We start from the raw sequence: 19,288 nt of genomic DNA, 5'->3' as shown, positions 1-19,288 counted from the left end.
TGCATAAGCTTGCACTGCATATTTTTTTATTGCAGACTTCAAATAAAAATATAAAACAATGGGATTCACATGTCATCCTAATCAGTTATAAATGAGCAAGTGAAGAAAGAAAATAAATGGCACTGAGTAAAGGCAGTGGATTAACTCATTTGCTACAATGCAATTATGGGAGACAATGTTAAGAGTATATCATGTAATTAAACTACTTTTCTTCATTACTAATTGAATCATGATAAAGGACAGATGTGAAAGAATGCACATTTGTCCCACTTCAACTGCAGAATGTCAACAGAAAAGTAGTATAGCCAATGGCCAGCGGGAGCATGAGAAAAGCACTGCAAGCAATGTTAAGTTTTCAATGTCTGGCATGCTGTAGGAAAATACAAATTTCCTTAACTTACCAAGAAATTTAAACATTCCTTTTTGTCCTGTACACTTGTAAGAGTTTTGAGAGAAGAAAACAGAGGGAGGAGGAGGAAAAAGGGAGAATAGATGTCAGAAGGAAAAGGAAACCTTTGTTTCTAAACTGGAGTTAGTACCTGCTTATAGATTATGTTGCCCTTCAAATGGTGAAAGTCACAGTTAAAGGTTAATGTCACTTGGGCATAGAAAGCAGTGAAAGAAAGCTTTAACATCTTTTGTACTACATAACCTATTGAGAAACCAAGAACTGCATGTGAACTTTCTACCTGATATGCATTCCAATGTGGTATTCCCCATTGATATTTGCTCTCTACAGCACTTTTTTTAAAAAATAATAATAATGAAATTTACTTGGAAGAAAACTTGGCAAACAAGCTCTTGAAGGAAAGGGATGTGAGCTCTAAAAATACCCATGTGTGAGTAGCAGGTATACAGGAGGACAAAGTAGTGCTTTCCTTGAACGCTTATGATCTGCGCAAGTATTCTTCAGAATCATATTTTTTTTTAAGATGTTGCAGAAAGCTAACAAGAAAAATCAGATTATTATTCTAAAAAATGGAGGCTACCCAGAAGACTCATGCAGAACAGAAAGCAACTTAACAGTGAATAAGTAGCCTGCGAACCCTAGAAGGATACTGTCACACTGTTAATTATAAAAATATATATAAATAAATCAGTCTAAACAGAGATGAAGATTAAGGCTTTGGTTTAGTTAAACATTTTAGTTTCCTTTCCTCAGTATCACAGTTCAGATTTCAAATAAATGCTGGAAACTAAGGGGGGAAAGAAACTAAGGAAAGTGTCGAATGCAATAGAGTTTTCTTTAAAAATAAATAAATAAAAATAATCAAAGCGCTAGATAGATGTTGAGAAAGGTGCTAATCTTCAAGATTATGGTCAGGAGGTGTTAAGGTGTTAAGTATATAGATCCATAAATTATCTTTCTAAAATCCCTGGATAAAATGGTTTCTATAGGAAATATTTACAAGTCAAGAGTAAAATATTTTAAAAGAGACTCGACAAAGACACTCAAGCACACGTAGGTTCAATCTGTTACAACAGCATTGAAACTTGTGGGCAGTAAAGCAGAACAGCCTCTTATAAACTTTCTTAGCTATAAATTTCTTCAGGGCTCAGGTATTCGTTAGGCTATTTGGTCTAGTTAAATGACAGCTCCTTATTTCAGGGTATAATCCAAACCCCAACCAGGAAGCAATGAGGCTTGTCAAAGCACTACATCTGCAGTTCCTGGCCCTTGTGCTGGCCAGGGCGGGGAAGAGATGAGAAATAGGCAAATCACTGTGCCAGCCTGGAATGGGTCCAAACTGGGCCTGATGGCAATAATGGGATGGCTTGAGATCCAGCAATAACGGGATGGCTTGAGATCAAGGGCCAGCTCAGCCCTTCCCTCCCCTGCCTCCAGAATATCAAGTTTCAGGTTTTTCCACTGGCTGCCAGCTGGAAAGATCTGGCTGGTAGAACTTCTACTCTACACTGGCAGAGTGATGCAGACTTTACACCACGGGAGGCGACCAGCAGAGGGAAATCTTTGCCCAGCCCCAACATCTGGCCTTACCCCTAGGCTTTGGCTTGCCGTGTTAAGTATATGCAAATTCTAACCGAAATTCTTACCAGAATTTTCATTCGAGTCCAAGTAGTTTTCAGATTTCCGATCTTCCATCACATGGTCAAATGTGATTTGTGGAACAGATAACATTTTGTCAGGAGAAGAAGGCCCATTGTCTTTTTCCGTCTTGCCTTTCTTCTTTTTTACCTGAGAGGAATACATTTTAAAATCTTCTTAAAAAATAGAAAACCCTGACTGCATGAACTATGAGCTAAGCTAAAGATGTAATTAATTCAACACAAGAAATTAATTTATATTACAAGTAACCGAGGGGAAATAAAATTACGATTTATTATAAAATTACAATTCTACCTTTTCTTTCATGAACAGGATGTGAGGGGGAGGAGAGGGGGAAATCACTCTAGCAAGCAAGCAGAAATTCTTGTATTGATGAAGTGATCCCCTAATGTTGAATTCCTAATGTTGTGTTCCTCCCAGAGTCTATCACTCCATAATTACATTTCTCCCCTTGCCTTCCTTTTATTATAACCACTGACTTCTTAGTCAATGCCATAGTTTATGAAGGAAGTCCTCAAGAGGATAGAATTCTACCTCCATTACTGTTTGTCACCAAAACAAAATTTAGAGTCTGTTCCTCTCCCATGATTGGTGCAGAGGAGGAAAACTGTGCAACATTCAACACAGCTTCTTGGAGCTTCCTGCCAGCTAGTCAGGCTGGCCCAATCACGAGTATACATGGCTATGTGTGATATCATATCAGACGCGCCGAGTTGCCCACAACATTGAAGGTCCCGTCGCACATGCATGATGTCACACACATGGCACCGCCCCCCAACCAGGCCAGGCCAACTTGGCCCGCCACCCCCACCCGCCTTACCTTTGTGAAAGGGACTCACAGGGGCCAAGATGCTTCACCCTGGTGTGTCCCTTTGATGGTTGCTGCAGAATTTTTGGGGAGACCCAGGGCCCTACTTTAAAATATTGGGGGTCCTGGCCCCCCTAGACAGTGCCCCTGTATCATATGAAGAATATCTTGTTATGCAAATATTGGTTGATATTCAATTTTTGCCATAGTCAGAATAAGCCTATTGAGTTTGCCCTGAGTATGACTAAGGTTGAATATCACATTTTCAAGAAAGGCTATTTTGTGTAGAGAAAACATATTCTATGGAAAAGCATTCATTTCAGTCTATTTTTAAACATTAATGTGTCAAAATGCCCAAGGGAAATGGAAATGTAGCTCCTTACCGACACCATCGCAATTTTCTTTGGCTTGGGACTAGGAGACATCAAGTGATAATTTCTGGACGGTTTTTTAATATATATTTTCCATGTAGAAGAGTCTGGGTTTTCTGATGCATAGCACCTCCAGGCAGTCTAAAACATTAGATGAATTAAAAAACATTTGTGTATCATCAGAAAACCAACATTAATTTATAAATGGCAACCTTTTTTAATCTATGAACATTTGTCTAAATTAGGGATAGTGGAAAATTCAAAATTAGGGGGTGGGAGTAGAGATCTTAGTTCAGAAAACTCATGCTAATTATGAGGCAAGTAAATCCTCAATTCAGAGTGGTTCAAAAGCTAAAACAGATTAGTTTCAAACATTTGCTGGACTTTCTTCAAATTAATCCACTTTAACTGGCCTCATTCCAAAAGATAACAAAAAATAAAATAGGCTTCGTATAAACAAACACCAAAAAGAGAAAAGGCCAATTACAAATGTACAAAACTAATACATAATTGTATTCTTTTCCAAACACAAATAATGACAAAGAATATTAACAGCAAATGTGCTTGTGCAAAATACAGTGAAACAAACAAGATCTGTATTACCATTTCCAGCCATGACTAATTGCATGAAACATACTTTTTATTATTTTTAACAATACTATAAATACGAAACGTGTGTGTAGAGGTAGGATGGGTCTCAGAGCAGCTTTTGGATCTATGTCAAGCCTAGGCACCAAGGACAGAATCTAATTGGACCTCCTAGCACCGTTGCTCCAGCAGGTGTCTGCTAACAGGAGAGAAAGGGGGCATATTTAATTCCCTTTTTACTCCTGCTAGTGCAGGCATAGGCAAACTCGGCCCTCCAAATGTTTTTGGGACTACAATGCCCATCATCCCTGACCACTGTTCCTGTTAGCTAGGGATGATGGGAGTTGTAGTCCCACAACATTTGGAGGGCCGAGTTTGCCTATGCCTGCTCTAGTGCTTGCTGAAATCTGTGCTGGTAGGTTGGCATTCTGTTCTAGCATTCTCCAGAACAGATTTATGAGAGCGCTGGGGCTACAGAAAGCAAAGGGAATAGGCAAAAACCACTCCTTTGCCTTTGTTAACAGACACCTGCCACTGGATCAAAATTCCTTGGCATTGCACAAAAGCACCTGCTGGGTCCAACCCAATAGGATTCTTTTTTAAAAAAATCTATCAAAATATATGCGGTAAATGTAGGCTCTAATCACCATTACCTGAATGAGAGAAGCAGCTGCTGGAATTTGCCGATTGAAGTGCTTCTGTCGTTGTTTCTGCTGTACCTTCAAGGCAAATCCAGAACCCAGAATACCCTGAAGAAAGGAGTGTTTTCAGAAGAGAAATGCCATATCAGTTATACCTTTAAAATTTAATTTCAAGCAAATTCTGCTCAAATGGTATTTGCCCCAAATCTAAGATCGTCCCAGATTTCTTCTGGCTGGTTCTACTTGAGCTGCCACATTTTCCGTATTTCCATATTTTTCATTATACTGGCCAGGACGCGGGTGGCGCTGTGGGTTAAAGCCTCAGCGCCTAGGGCTTGCCGATCGAAAGGTCGGCAGTTCGAATCCCCGCAGCGGGGTGCGCTCCCGTCGCTCGGTCCCAGCGCCTGCCAACCTAGCAGTTAGAAAGCACTCTTGGGTGCAAGTAGATAAATAGGGACCACTTACTAGCGGGAAGGTAAACGGCGTTTCCGTGTGCGGCTCTGGCTCGCCAGAGCAGCTTCGTGATGCTGGCCACGTGACCCGGAAGTGTCTGCGGACAGCGCTGGCCCCCGGCCTCTTAAGTGAGATGGGCGCACAACCCTAGAGTCTGTCAAGACTGGCCCGTACGGGCAGGGGTACCTTTACATTATACTGGACCCAGATATTTTTGCACTTTTACTTACGGTCACACTTTTAAAGAGGCTGTATGGTACACAGGAACTACAGTGGGCAGTTACCCGCATTAAAAGTTTGTGTTGTTTTTGCACATGGTTATTTTACATATGCCCATGCTAATAATTGTTTACGCAACAACAGCAGACCACAAAACTTATGATACAACATGCTTGTGATAAAAGTATGGATGCATAAATATCCAGGGCTTGTGTGTAACTATTGTATAAAAAATATGGTAGCCCCAACAGTATTGGGCAGAATCTAACCGGCCAGATTAACACCCAAGCACAGAAATTCATCACTTTGGCAGTGATAAACAGTTGCTCAAGAGTGTTCAAACTCAAATATGTAAGAATCCTCCCAATGAAAAAATACTGCATGTATGCATATGAATTTAAACTTATTTAAAAACAAACTGAAATACTCTAAACCACCTACCGCAGGCAAGGCAAAAAATGAAATTGCAAACACAGAAAAGCAAGACGCAATGGTTTTCCCTATCCATGTCTGAGGCACTTTGTCTCCATAACCAATGGTTGTTACAGTCACCTGAAAGTAAGAATTAAGCATTATTAGAACACATTATCACATTATTAGGACATAACTTTATCGATATTTCAATTTGCTTTGAGACTGAAACCGAGTGATGATAATTGTCATACACTGTAAAAAAAAACATGTTTTTTAATTACTCTGAAAATGCCATTCGTTCCCCCATGCAATCAGAAGAGCTTGGTAAGGTCAGGTCTCTGAAGGACCAGTGTCTATGCTCTGTGGTGCACCAAGAGTGACTTCTACAGGCAATGCTTTCTACGGAGACCAGATCTACTGCCACTGTTGATCCTTCTGCCCCAAGTGGTTGCCTCAGCTTGCCTCATGGGTGGCCCTGCATTATTGCCTCTCTGACCTATGTAGATACGAACCATTAAACCTCATTAAGTATTTGGGTTCCTCCAGTAATTACTTTCAGAAAGTTTGAAAAGCCGTGTTGTCATCAGCACACTAAGGAACTAGGAGTCTGTCTTCCTTGTACACCGGAGGCCTTAATAAACTCTGTTTCTAAAGGCATGCTTTTAGCCCTCATTATTAAATATTCATTCATTCATTATTACATCTATACCCCGTATTTTCTCCAAGGAGCTTAAAACAGTGTATCTCGGTGCATGAAAATCAGAAAGATTTTGCAAGACAGTAGTCAGAAAACAAGTTACTGGCTCCTGTTCCCCTCTTCTTTACACATCTCTATAGTAGCTAAACATACAAGGCATTCCTTCCCGTTTTCTTCTTTACTCGGAACACCTCCAACAAAATATTTCAGATTCTGCACTTTAGGTACTAGCAGCTAATTTGTGTAATTAGAAATCTTTGCATTACTCTTGTGCCACAGCTATTTTGTATAATTTCACAACCATCTGCATACATAAGAAACCTATCCTTCTAGTGTAGTGCATTGAAGAAACTTATAATAGTAAAACAGTCTTTAATTCATGAGAAAGAAAAGAAGGCAGGAAATTGAATTACAACATAGCTCATGTTAACATGCTGTAAATTCAAAGCCTTAATTTAGGCCTTTATGACTTGGAAAACTTTACGGTACATGAGGTTTCAGGGCCATGGGCAGCTTGCCCAAATCCCACTCTTTTCTTTGGGGAAAACCATACCAGCCCAAGTAAAAACAAACTTTACATTGATAATTTTATTTATAACAAAGAAGGTATTTCCTAATGCATGGGTACTATACATTAAGAAAACAGAAGGAAGGGTGAAAAATGCCACATGAAACAACTATATATTTTTAAGTATTATAGTGATGCAATGATGTCAAAAGGAAAAGGGACAGATCTAAAGTCAGTAGCTGATCCCTGCAATATTATGATACACCTATTCACATATTTCATTAGAGGGTGTCTGGAAACTAATATGAAATGAAAATCAAACACCTGAGAATAATGCTTTTAAGGAGATGATGGTCACAGCATTTGCACTGCAGACCAAAGTTTATATAGGTTGCAGTAAGCGATGACTAAATGTAAGTCAGACGTTATTCAAGACCTTACAGAAATAATGGAGTCCATTTCAGCAACAAAAGCAGAGGAGAGTATTCAGATGCCCTCAACATTTTTTTCTTTTTCCAATAATATTTTCACACACAAAAAAACTGCATAGGTGTACTAAGCCCTGTGTTTTAGAGGAAAAGTCGAGAAAATACAAGTACTGTAGCAGAAGTACTTTTGGATATTCATTTTTTTTTTAATCAGCACATACAAGCAGTGCCATACTAAATGTAAAAAAAAAAAAATCATCCTTGTGCATGTGTCTAGATTTCTATACAATAAATAATATATTCTTTAAAAATAGGATGACACTCTTGCACCAAATATCTGAAACTGATTGTATTATCCAGTATTTAAAAGAAGCAGTAACATCACTAACATGATCACAAATGATTCTTGGAATTGAAGGATTTGCATCTGAATAACAACATCAGTTTAAAACACTGCTTTGAAAAGAAATAGACTGCTCATTATTGTGAATGAGAAGAAGAAATTATTTCAATTTCCCGCCAAATTTCCAATTTTTCATGTTAGGCTTTGGAAAAACGCTGAAGCAGAAAGGACAGTAGCTTTGCATGCAGGAACCCCCAGGTTCAGTCCCTGGTACCTCCAGTTAAACTAATTAGAAAACAAGTTGTATGTTAAACCACTCCCTGAGACTGTGGAGTGCTACTGGCAATTGGAGGAAAGAACACTGAACTTGTGTGACTCAGTATAAAACAAACACACACACACACACACACACACACACAGAGAGAGAGAGAGAGAGAGAGAGAGAGAGAGAGTCCCTGTCCCAGTTTTGTTCAGGTCTTAATGCATGCCTCCTTTAAAAACCTAGCAATTATCTTGTTCAGGAACATGTCCTGAACAAGCAGGTATAACAAAATGTAGCAGCAATGTCAAAGACTCCATTGCACAATTCTCTTCCGTCCTCTTGCATAATTTCGTGTCAATTACAATGGGGCTGGAACAGATTGTGGACTGTCCCAACAGCAGAGAATTGGCCATTTTATTTACAATTCACTTCAGTAAACTGAGCTATCATAATATAAAGTTACCTTCAAGCCCAACATAAACTGTTGTGAAATCAGTAAGCATGTTTTATTTACATAATACGGGAAGGGGGGGGGCTGTACAGAATAAGTTATTTGCTCTTGAAAGCCTCTTTATTACAAAACTAGAATTGTAAAAAATAAAAGGGAGACAATATTTGAATAGGTTTGTTTGGTCAGCTGGATAGTTTTACAACACTATTATTCACAGAAGGATGTATTAGCTCTTCCAACAGCTTTGGAGCCAAGCATTCAGCATTGTTGAAAAGTTTATGGTATCATTTTCCAGCAAAGGCCAGTATAGTTGAAAGTTATAAGAACATAACTCACAAAGAACAATGACAGTCAGATGAAAAGCCACCCATGAGACTAGGATGATGTGTAAACAAATAATTATGTTGTTTCATTAAAATGTTATAGCCTTGTTGGTGGGCTTTCATTGGCATGCAGACATATCCTAAGTCAATATGACAAAGAACATTGTAACACATTCCGTTTACTGCGGGATAAATCTTTGTATACTACATCCCACAAACTTATTATATAACTTGGACCCTAACCCATAATTACTCTAAGCATATTTTGAGGTGCCATAATACCCTTTTTCTATAGTAAACTAATACAGTTTTTATTTTTTATTTTTTAATGTTTAATTCTTTGGAATTTGTCCCTTAGTAAATATATAAGAAGCTTGATTAAATGTATTTTTGTAAAATGCTTTGAGGTTTTTTTAAAAAAAATCCAATCAAATGGTATATAATTTTTTTAAAAATAAATACATGAATGTCAATAATGGACAAATGTAATAGCTGCACCAAATTCTGTGGGTCATGACTAGAATGGATTGTATGGTGAGGTAGGTACAGGCTAGTCACAGATAGATACTGTAAGCAATTTTAGTAACATAAAATGGAAGCACCATGTTTAATATAAGAGAGCTTAGCTAGCACAAATGCAGACCACTCTGTTATACATTCTGCGTATACTAATTAGCCAAGAATTGAAGCCACTGAAGTAATTGCATGAGTAGAATGACTTCCTCTCCTTCTGCATCTCTTCCACCTCCAAATCTGCTCCAGAAAGTAGGGAGACCCCAACAGCAAATTTTAGGGGCTTCAGTGGGTGCATAGGTGAGGTTATATTGCACAGGCAAAACTCATTCTGCTCATGCAATGACTTCATTGGATACAACCCAGATGTAGTATTGCTCTTATTAAAAAAAAGTCCTATTTAAATATGGGGGAAATTAAATACATTATTATTCCTGAGTTTCCACCTGATTTGGGGGCAATTCTCTCCCCTCCAAAGGTTTTCTGTTCAAGAACATCACCTTAGCTATAGAAATTCTGGGCAAGAAACATGCTTCAAGTGTAGGTTGAATTAATGAATAAATGATACGATGATAACCTGTCAACCACGTAAAATGATAGACAAGTTGGAGTATTGTTTCTGTCTCCTAAAGATCAATGTGCAGCTAACACAAGGGCTGTGAAAGTATTTCCCCACAGAGACCTGTGCTGCCATTATGTGGTGACTCACCACTGAGAAACATGCCTCAGTGATACAAGCTCTGGTTACATCCAGGCCAGAGGACTCTGTGTACAGCCGCCTTTGAAAAGGGTTCACAACTTCAATTAGGGTAGAATGCAGCAGCAACAATAATTGCATTAGTCAGGTGGTCGGAACACGTTAACAATTCGGTACCTATTGTGTTTGTTGCCTGCTTGCTTACAGGCCAAATATCAAATGCTGGTCTTAGCTTTTTAAGCCCTAAATGGTTTGGGACCAGGTTATCTGAAGGACCACCAGCACCCACATGACTTTAAGATCAGCTTCTGAGGCCCTGCTTTCCTGTCCATCAGTACAAACATTAGTTGGGGGGTACAAGGGATAGGGTCTTCTCTCAGGGTGGTCTCACATTTGTGGAGTTCCCCCTCTGAGGAAGTTTGTATGGCCTTATCATTGCTAACTTTCCAGCCCCTGTATATGGTGTTTATTAACCTTTGACACTGTAAAACCATACTGCCCTGTGGACTATCCTTCTGAAAATCAGCTGCCCAGATAAACTTGTGAACATATTGTTGTCAGGAGCTCGTCCTACACTTGAGTAGGACCCTGGCATAGACACATCCCCGACTGGCATGTTCTCTCCCTCCTGGTCGTTTGTTCGGGAGCTTCAAAAGCTTTCTTCTGCCCGAACATCACAGCGACCGATGCCAACAGACACCGGCACACTTAGGGATCCGCAGAGTCTTTGCAGCTTACGTAACAGACCTCAGCAACTCAGCATTTTGGCTAATCTACTTTATTTACATATAAACATTCAGAGCGTTCTGACTTCACTCTTTCCTCTTTCTCATCAGACAGCAAAGAGAAAGAACAAAGGACAATAATACCACTTCACGGAACACAGTAATACAAACATCCTGTCTCCGTCACTTCCCACACTGTGGAGTCAAAACATACACTGCCATGTGATAGACAACAATCCCATGACTGCAATCACGGAGCAGGAATCTTAACACATATTAGGCTCCTCCACGATAATACGACGGCAACAATGGCTCTCAAAGTGAACCATTCACAGTGGGATCGGGCATTAAACAGATGTGTTATCGTCCCAACTCTATTTATTATCTTCATCACCATGACCCTACATATTGTCGAAGGGAAACTCCCCAGTGGGGTAGAAATCATATATCGAACAGAGTAGGCTGTTTAATCTGAGTAGGCTGAAAGCAAAGAGTAAGGTTACCGTAACTTCCGTCATAGAGCTTCAGTATGCTGGTGACAACGTAGTGTGTGCACACTCAGAGGATGACCTCCAAACCATCCTAAATATCTTTGCAGAAGCTTACGGAAAGCTTGGCCTATCACTTAATATCCAAATAACCAAAGTGCTGTACTAACAAGCACAAAACAACTTTCAAGAGAACTCTAGATAAATTTTTATTTCAACCCACATTCAATTAATTACTGTGTTATTATTCATTGTGACTGCTCTTTATAAAAAAAAGCGCACAGTGGAGTTTTAATCTTTTTTTTTGTAGTATTATTGTATTGTTTTTAATTTCATGTGTTTTTGTGAAGTCAATCTGTAGACTGTAATGTTGCTTAAAAACATTTAAAAGAAAAACTTATTCATTTATTCTTCACCTTTCAAAGTATTTTCCCCAAGCCAGCTTATACTACCAGCAAAACAGCAGCATCAGTAACAATAAAACAATTTAAAAGGACCATCTGTCTAAAAAAGAAACAGAAATCTAACAGCAAATTGTTCCAGAGCAAAAGGGTTGGGGAAAATGCTTAGTGGACTGGTTCTGGAATAAAATTGTTATGCCAAATCTCAGAAGTAATTGTCAAGAGAAAAGTCATATTAACACTGGGTTCCAAGCATGTTGCCTGAAACTGTACCATGCGTGGGTTTTCTTATTTGCTTTGCTCTCTACCCTCCCTCCACCCACAGTTGTGGACTTGTAATTTCTGATAAAAAGATTAAAGGAATTCTGCAATTTCATTGTAAATGCACTGGAATGTCAGGGGGAGGGGCAAACAAAGGTCTATCCATAGGTTATCACATTAAAATTTCATCACAACTCAGCAGGAAAAGCTAAATGTTTCAATTAAAAGCATGGTCACACACAGTCATTTCTCATTGCCAGGCTTTGATCTAGTAGAATCACCACAGGAGTGGTTGTATGACTAATCTCATCCCTGTTTAATAGTCTAGCGAAATGAAGCTGCAGCGAAGTTAAGATTACCATCGGAAATAGCTGATAACAAAGAGAAAATAAACCATAACCAAAGGTACATGGATTAATAGTGACAAACACTGGCTTGCTTCATTTAAACTTGAGCGGGGGTGGGGGATATAACGCAAATGGAATTTAAAAGTATTTAGAGACTGCACAGACACCAGGGCCAAATACTTATCGGATAATAAAATACAGCCCTTTCACAGTGGCAGCAATTTTAAACCCTGACAGAATGCTAGTTTCATTTGAACTGGTTTTGTTAATGCTGCAAGGATAGAAACAGCCTGGGATGGATTCTGGAAACTGCAGGATTCTGCTCTGAGACTGACTGCTGTTGCATTCCTACCATTGCATTCCTACCATTATTCCTGAACCTGCAATTTCTAAAAACCAACAAACAGATTTTCATACTACTGGATTTAGTGTAAGGCACCTCTCCTCATTCAAGTCAGGGCACCTGATTTTTGCTGATCCCCTCCTGCCCACCTAAACCCTCTGACCTCCTAAAACGCTGTTCCTGAGGGTTGATGGTCCCTTCAGTCCACAATGTAACGCAATACAGAAGGCAACCCTAAGAGTGTGGGGCTACAATAATTAGGTGCACCAGTGTGTATTAGTGGAATTGCTTTCTGCTAGGGCAAAGTCATCATCAGCTGAAACATTATAAATCTGTAATCCTCTTTCCCAAAGAGAACGTTGCCCTGCAAAACCCACAGAGTACATGAAAATCAGATTATCGAAACAGTTCTGTATGTTCATTTTAAATGACTGGTTTAGAAGGACCACTATATTACAAACAGAATTAGCACCCATGCCTGATTTAAGCCCATATTTATGCAAATGGTCTCACATTGAAGAATGATGTGTTCAAACCATGATCCTGCCTAGCACAGTCATGAAAATTAAGTTTATCCTCATTCAGACGATCCCCTTAACCAGGGGTGCACAACCTGTGGCCCTTAAGATGTTTCCATACTACAACTCCCATCAGCACCAGCCAATATATCCAGTGATTAGGGATGATGGGAGGTGTAGTCTGGAGGGGTGCACAACCTAAACCATGGTTTGAATTGAGGTGCTCATGAGCAAACTGTGGCAACCCTGAAGATTACATACTTCTCCTCCCATCTTCTCCTTTGTGCCGTTGTTTAGGTCAGCCTTCCTGAATCTGGTGCCTTCCAGATCTTTTGGATTACAACTTCCACCAGTCCTAGCCAGCATAGTCAACAGCAAGGGATGGCGGGAATTGTAGCCCAAAACAGTGGGACAGCACCAAGTGGGTGAAGGTTAGTTTTTAGGTGACCATCTGGAACCAGGTTTTTATGTATGAGAAAGAGTTCACAGTTTATGGAACAGATCATAATGGGAAGAAATTTGCTGTGTGGAGACAGGTCCCAATGTTGTTGAAGGCAAAGAGCCCAAAGTGCAAGCTGCTGCATAATGGAAAATTGCTGGCTGCATTTCAGTCACCTGTTGGATTGTGGCCATAGCCATTTACTATATACATGTCACTGGCAGGAATATACAGATGATTTAGAATTTCCACCTTATGACCTTTAAACTGGCCCAAATAAAAAATAAAAAAGCAGGTTGGGAATGTTGTATTTTTCTTTAGAAAAGTGACTTCAGAACTGGGCAAGGGACAATTTTATATTTGAAAATATTTGCATCAATTGGCAATTGTGAGTGAGCAATTGTTCCACGACGCCCCCTGCCTGAACCCGATATCTCTGTTGCAAGTAACTGAAAAAGATTCGTTCTTACATACTATTCATGTGGTTTATAATTACTTAGATATGTAATTTATTTATGGGGAAATACAAGATGTTATTAATCAGGATGATTTTAACAGACAACTCTAATTGTGGATTGACAACAGATAGGGGTGTCTAAGGAGCACACCATTAAAAAAGCTGGTCCCCATTTTCTTGAGAACCCAGCAGAAATCCAGGCAAAATAAAGAGAAGTTTCAAAGTAGCAGTGATTGGCAAATTATGCACGCTGCCTCTAAGTATAATTAAATCGTTGTTATTTTGCGACATTTTCTAGAACAAAAACTTAATAGCCTAGTTGTTTTACTTCAGAAAGTATAGACTGCCGCATGCCAGCTGTTCTGTTTACTACTCAAATGCACTGGAAACAGTAGAAGGTTTGCTCTACACTATCAATCACAGTGACACATGTGTGTGTTCTAGCCAAAATTAAACACTTTTATATCCCACTGAATTAAATACGAAGAAGTTCAGTGCATGTTTACTCCTGCCACTTAAACCAATGGGACAGAAAAGTGCTGAGCTCAGTCTGATTCATGCTCACAACTAACAGTTAGTGGCATATATTAAAGTTTGTTCCTTTTAATCTTTCTTGTGTTGAAATAAGTATGTAAGAAATCTAAAGTCTAGGATGTCTTATTTTATTTCTCTTTTCATCTAGTAAAATCTAGTACTGACAGAAGGGTTCATGATCAAAGTGGCTATATTCCAGTCAAACTACTCAGCGATGCCTTTGAAATACGGTTGTTCAAAGGTAACATATTTTTAGGGGCATTTTGCAACAGTTATGATGCAATCGTGATGCAAGAGCATCACACAACAATCACCAAAAGGGCAGCTTCCTATATTTTCCCCGGGGTTTCCCAAACTTGGGTCTCCAGCTGTTTTTGGACTACAATTCCATCATCCCTGACCACTGGTCCTGCTAGCAAGGGATGATGGGAGTGGTAGTCCAAAAATTGGAGGAGATTGTAGTTTGGGATTAGTTTAATAGCCACTGATTAGTTTAATAGCCTGTTGTCTTATCAAACCAATCCATTCTTAAGGAAATCAGCCCTGAGTGCTCACTGGAAGGACAGATCATGAAGCTGAGGCTCCAATACCTTGGCCACCTCATGAGAAGAGAAGACTCCCTGGAAAAGACCCTGATGTTGGGAAAGATGGAGGGCACAAGGAGAAGGGGACGACAGAGGACGAGATGGTTAGACAGTGTTCTCGAAGCTACAAACATGAGTCTGACGAAGCTGCGGGAGGCAGTGGAAGACAGGGGTGCCTGGCGTGCTCTGGTCCATGGGGTCACGAAGAGTCGGACACGACTAAACAACAACAGCAACAGTGTAACAGCCACTGACACTATGTTTTCCCCCAACACCAGAACATAAGAAGAGCCTGTTGGATCAGGCCAATGGCCCATCTAGTCCAGCATCCTGTTTTCAGAGAGGCCTGTGGGAAACCAGCAAGCAGGATTTGTGCGCAACACCGCTCTCCACTCCTGTGGTTCCAAGCAACTTGTATTCCGGAGCACGACCTCCTCCCACTGGCTGCAGAGACAGAGCATGGCCATCATGGCTAGGAGGCTTTGGTAGCCCTCTCCTTAACGAATTTGTCTAATTCTCTTTTAAAGCCATCTCTGTTGGTGGCCATCGCAGCCTCCTGTGGGAGCAAGTTCCATGGTTTAGCTATGCTCAGCGTGAAGAAGTTTTCTTTTATCTGTCCTGAATCTTCCAACATTCAGCTTGAATGGATGTTCACCAGCTTCAGGAGGGATCTGGGCCTGGGTTGTATCACAGGGGGAAGGGTTTGACACTGCCCCCGCTCCAGTCCTTCATAGCATATCACACACACACCGGAGCCGCTTGTAGCAAAAGAAAAATACAATCTGAAATGCATTCATGCATCTCTAACATCATGGTTAATTTGATTTCTAGCTTCCAACCAAAAGCCTGAAAATGCCTAAATTTGGGGGAAAGAATGGTTGCTGTTGAGATTGTGGCTAGCTTGAATTTCCTATCTCTGAAACTCAGTCTTATGTTTTAGCTCCTGACCACTTGGTTTGAAATCTTTTTGTTCCGATCTTCAGGGGATCATTCAGCAATGGGAATTGTATTCAGATTGTATGCATATTACTGCTTATGTTGCTGGGGACTGTATTTTCTTCCTTTTGCTTTGCCTTCTTTTTATAGGCTAATTTTTTCCATTCCTATTGAGGAAAGCTTTGCAGCCCTTACAAAGCGCCACTCATGCTTGACAAAAGTATACTTTTGCTGCCAAAATCAAGGCAGTGCCTTTTTTGCATATGGTTGCATCTGCCACCTTTAATTAAGAAGCCATGTAAGCCACTCCTCTGAAGAAGCTGAACATGTTGTGGTGTAATGTAGCCCCTTAGAAAGAGTTTAAAAGCTTAAAAAGCAAGTTTGCTGATCCCACAAGAGATTGCATTGTATTTACTATTTTACATATAAGAATATGGAAGGGGGAGATTCATAGAGTTCATATAGAAGGCTATATAACAGAGATAAAAATCTGAAAAATGCCATCGCGTTTCTCAGTTACTGAATGTGTGGTGTACATGTACAACACTTATTTGGAGAACTGGATGTGCTCATTTAGCAAATCTGGTCCCACCCTGTCCAAATATCCCTGGACATTGCCTGTCCATGTTCTTGACCAAGGTGGCTCCAGCAAAGACCTGCAGTCTGCATTATCTTGATGGTGGTATCCAGATTCAGCTTAACTGGTGTCAAGTGAAAGCAACGAGAGCAAACACTGAGTAAATTTGCAATTGCAGGCCTACACACAGGAAACAAAGGTACAATACCAGAACAACAGAGGCTATGCTAAGAGCAAAAAAACCTGGCACAAGAAAGCACATTCCTGACTCAGATATAACATTTTCAGGACGAGCAGCAGTACAGTTGTTGCTCCAGTACTGGTCTAAACTTATTGAGCCCTCAGGTATTGTGGAAGCCAAGGAGATAGTCCTCCTGATGCCACCTGCAAGTTTCAGCAAGAGTGAAGTGAGTACTTCTTTGGTGATGGAAGGTGAGGAAGGCCTCACCTTCCATTTTTCAGCCCAATGAGACAGGAGATTCTGGGTGCCTTCGGTACATGCAGAATTCTTGGCAAACTTCTGCTTTGCTGAAGCTGGATGTCACTTTGCTGCCCTATATTTCTGGGGTACAACCAGAATCACTGTGGGCTAGTTTGACTGAAGGCATTTCTTTATCTTCCCTACAAGATCCAGGATTGTTTTCTGCTGCTTGCATTACTCACACAATGAGTGGTAATCGCAAGAACTAGAGCAGAAATCCTGAAAACTCCATTCATAAAAAGTGGGTTTTCAAGGTCTGGACTCACACGCAGGGTCTGGTCCACGATACCAAGTTAAATGACATTCACAAGTCCTTACTATTTCAAATCAGGAAAGTGCATACACAACAACCCAAACACAGTTAATAGGCTAAACATAGGCTAGATCCGTGGTCATTTTATAGCAACAAACCACAATGTTTCCTATATAAATGTTGTGAATAATGCTCAAACTAGATGCAATGCCATCAGTAATGGTTTAAGTGTTGCTCCTGAATGAGGACATTTCATAGAAATACTAGAAATTGTCACATTAGAACAAAAAGACTCTTCTAATTTTGAAAATGTACTATGGATTATACTTACTACTCCCCACCAAAGGGCATCCGCATAGCTGCTAAATTCATGTTCGCCCGAATCATTCACAGCATCTTTTTCAGCCAAGTACACAAAATAAGATGAAAAAATCAGGCCTAGAAATCCAATGTACAGAGTGGTTATCAATTCCTGAAAAGAAGAATAAGAGCAAATTAATGAATAACTAGAGGCACATAGAATACTGCTGCTGCCAAATGCTATTTTATAAAACGAATGACTGATTATTGGGCTCAGCTACCACACTGAATTTAACCAATTAAACATTAATCAAACAGTTCATTAATTTCAGTCACTCTACTCTGCATCATGCTTAGTTGACTACCACCTGATATTTCCAATTTGCACTTAGCAACTCATTATACCTTAATACTAGGGCAAAAAAATATTATTGTCAATTACTTTAATGCAGCAGAATTGCAAACTGAAGTTGGAAAAATGATATTTTTAACCTTGTTCTCAAAACAACAAAGGATTAACTGACAGCACAATACTATGCACATCTACTCAGAAATAAGACTTAATGGATTCAAGTGGCCATATGTGAGAAAAAGTAGGATCGGAACTAGCAGAACTGAAACAAATTACATCAAAACCACAGCAAATTATTTTTACATGTGTTTGTTTGCACACACAGAGATTTTAAAATTATTAGGTCTGTCACCCAGTAAAAGAAACCTTACCATTGAAACATATGTCTACTTAAAAGGAAGCCCCATCACTGAGTTCAGTCAGACTGACTCCAGGTATAGGATTGCAGCCTTAGTCAATCAAATAACATTAGTTAATCAGCTAATTCATTAAACTGATTAAATGTGATTAACTGTGAGTAAAGTCTGAAGCAGCGGGAAGGGGATTTCATTTAGTCCAAGATACCCCAAGAACAGTATATGGTCTATGGAATCTGGCAGCCTAACAGTAAAACATCCTTATCACTTGAACTTCCTTTTTAAGTTTTTACATACCTGTCTGTGTATGAAAACTACTGACCCCAGCAATCTCCATGTGCCACCCTGACGATCCACATGAAGCATTCGCAGGATCTGGAGAAATCGGATGCCTCTGGAATGAAGTTCATTAAAAGAAAAGTGAATGAAAAAAGTGAGAACAGATGTTTGAGAGTGGAAGAGTAAATTTAAAAATTGTTATGATTTAGTCAGTACATCCATACCCCACCTTTCCTCCAAAGAACACAAGGCAGCAGACATGATTTGCCACCTCTGCATTTTATCCTCATAACAAACTTGTAGAGTAGGCTACACTAAGCAGGAGGGAGTGGCTCAAGGTCACACAGTGAACTTCATGGGTGATTGGGAATTTGAACCTCCCAAGCTCCAAATCTGACCACTCTAACATTCTAACCAATACATGGCACTGGGATGGGGAAAATGGATTAAGAGATACACTTTTTAACAGGGTGGAAAAAGAAAGGATTTTTAAATTGGATTTAATCATTTTACCTGATAGCAGAGGTTGCAAAAACCTGGCCTTTAGAACCCACACAAAGCACGATCATCGAAGCAACAACTACGATTAGATCTGGAAAATGAAAAACAACAACATACAGTCACCAGAGACCCAGGCAGCCTCAATTGCTAGAAGCACCTTTGACACAACTATGACCTTTTCTGGACTGGGAAAGCCTAGCCATAGTAGTTCGTGCGGTTCAGGACTAGATAACTACAATGTGTACTGTGTGGGGCTTCCTTTGCACTTGATCCAGAAGTTGCAGTTAGCATAGAATACAATTGCTGACACGAGTGAGACCCTCTCAGCATATGACACTTCTGCTCAGAAACCTGCACTGGTTGCCAATTTGC

At 39.9% G+C, this 19,288-nt stretch overlaps 1 protein-coding gene across 10 annotated transcripts in view; it reads right to left on the bottom strand.

The window, feature by feature from the left end:
• Positions 1-19,288, bottom strand: part of KCNQ1 (potassium voltage-gated channel subfamily Q member 1) — a 332,458-nt gene that overhangs the window by 191,798 nt on the left and 121,372 nt on the right. For 8 of the 10 annotated variants that reach the window (XM_083425015.1, XM_083425014.1, XM_083425011.1 and 5 more), the window contains 8 exons: positions 18,929-19,007; positions 18,434-18,530; positions 17,460-17,600; positions 5,590-5,700; positions 4,489-4,584; positions 3,260-3,388; positions 2,056-2,197; positions 402-428 (listed from right to left, as the gene is read on the bottom strand). In XM_083425015.1, the coding sequence (XP_083281141.1) occupies positions 402-428; positions 2,056-2,197; positions 3,260-3,388; positions 4,489-4,584; positions 5,590-5,700; positions 17,460-17,600; positions 18,434-18,530; positions 18,929-19,007 (822 nt within the window). The remainder of the gene's footprint in view (positions 1-401; positions 429-2,055; positions 2,198-3,259; positions 3,389-4,488; positions 4,585-5,589; positions 5,701-17,459; positions 17,601-18,433; positions 18,531-18,928; positions 19,008-19,288) is intronic. The other 2 variants (XM_083425018.1, XM_083425019.1) reach the window with 1 other exon arrangement.

This window comes from Podarcis tiliguerta (genome assembly GCF_965153285.1).
Source record: "Podarcis tiliguerta genome assembly, chromosome: 1".
Lineage (NCBI taxonomy): Eukaryota > Metazoa > Chordata > Lepidosauria > Squamata > Lacertidae > Podarcis > Podarcis tiliguerta.
Note: the sequence above shows the minus strand (reverse complement) of the source record. Positions and strands in the feature narration are given on the sequence as shown.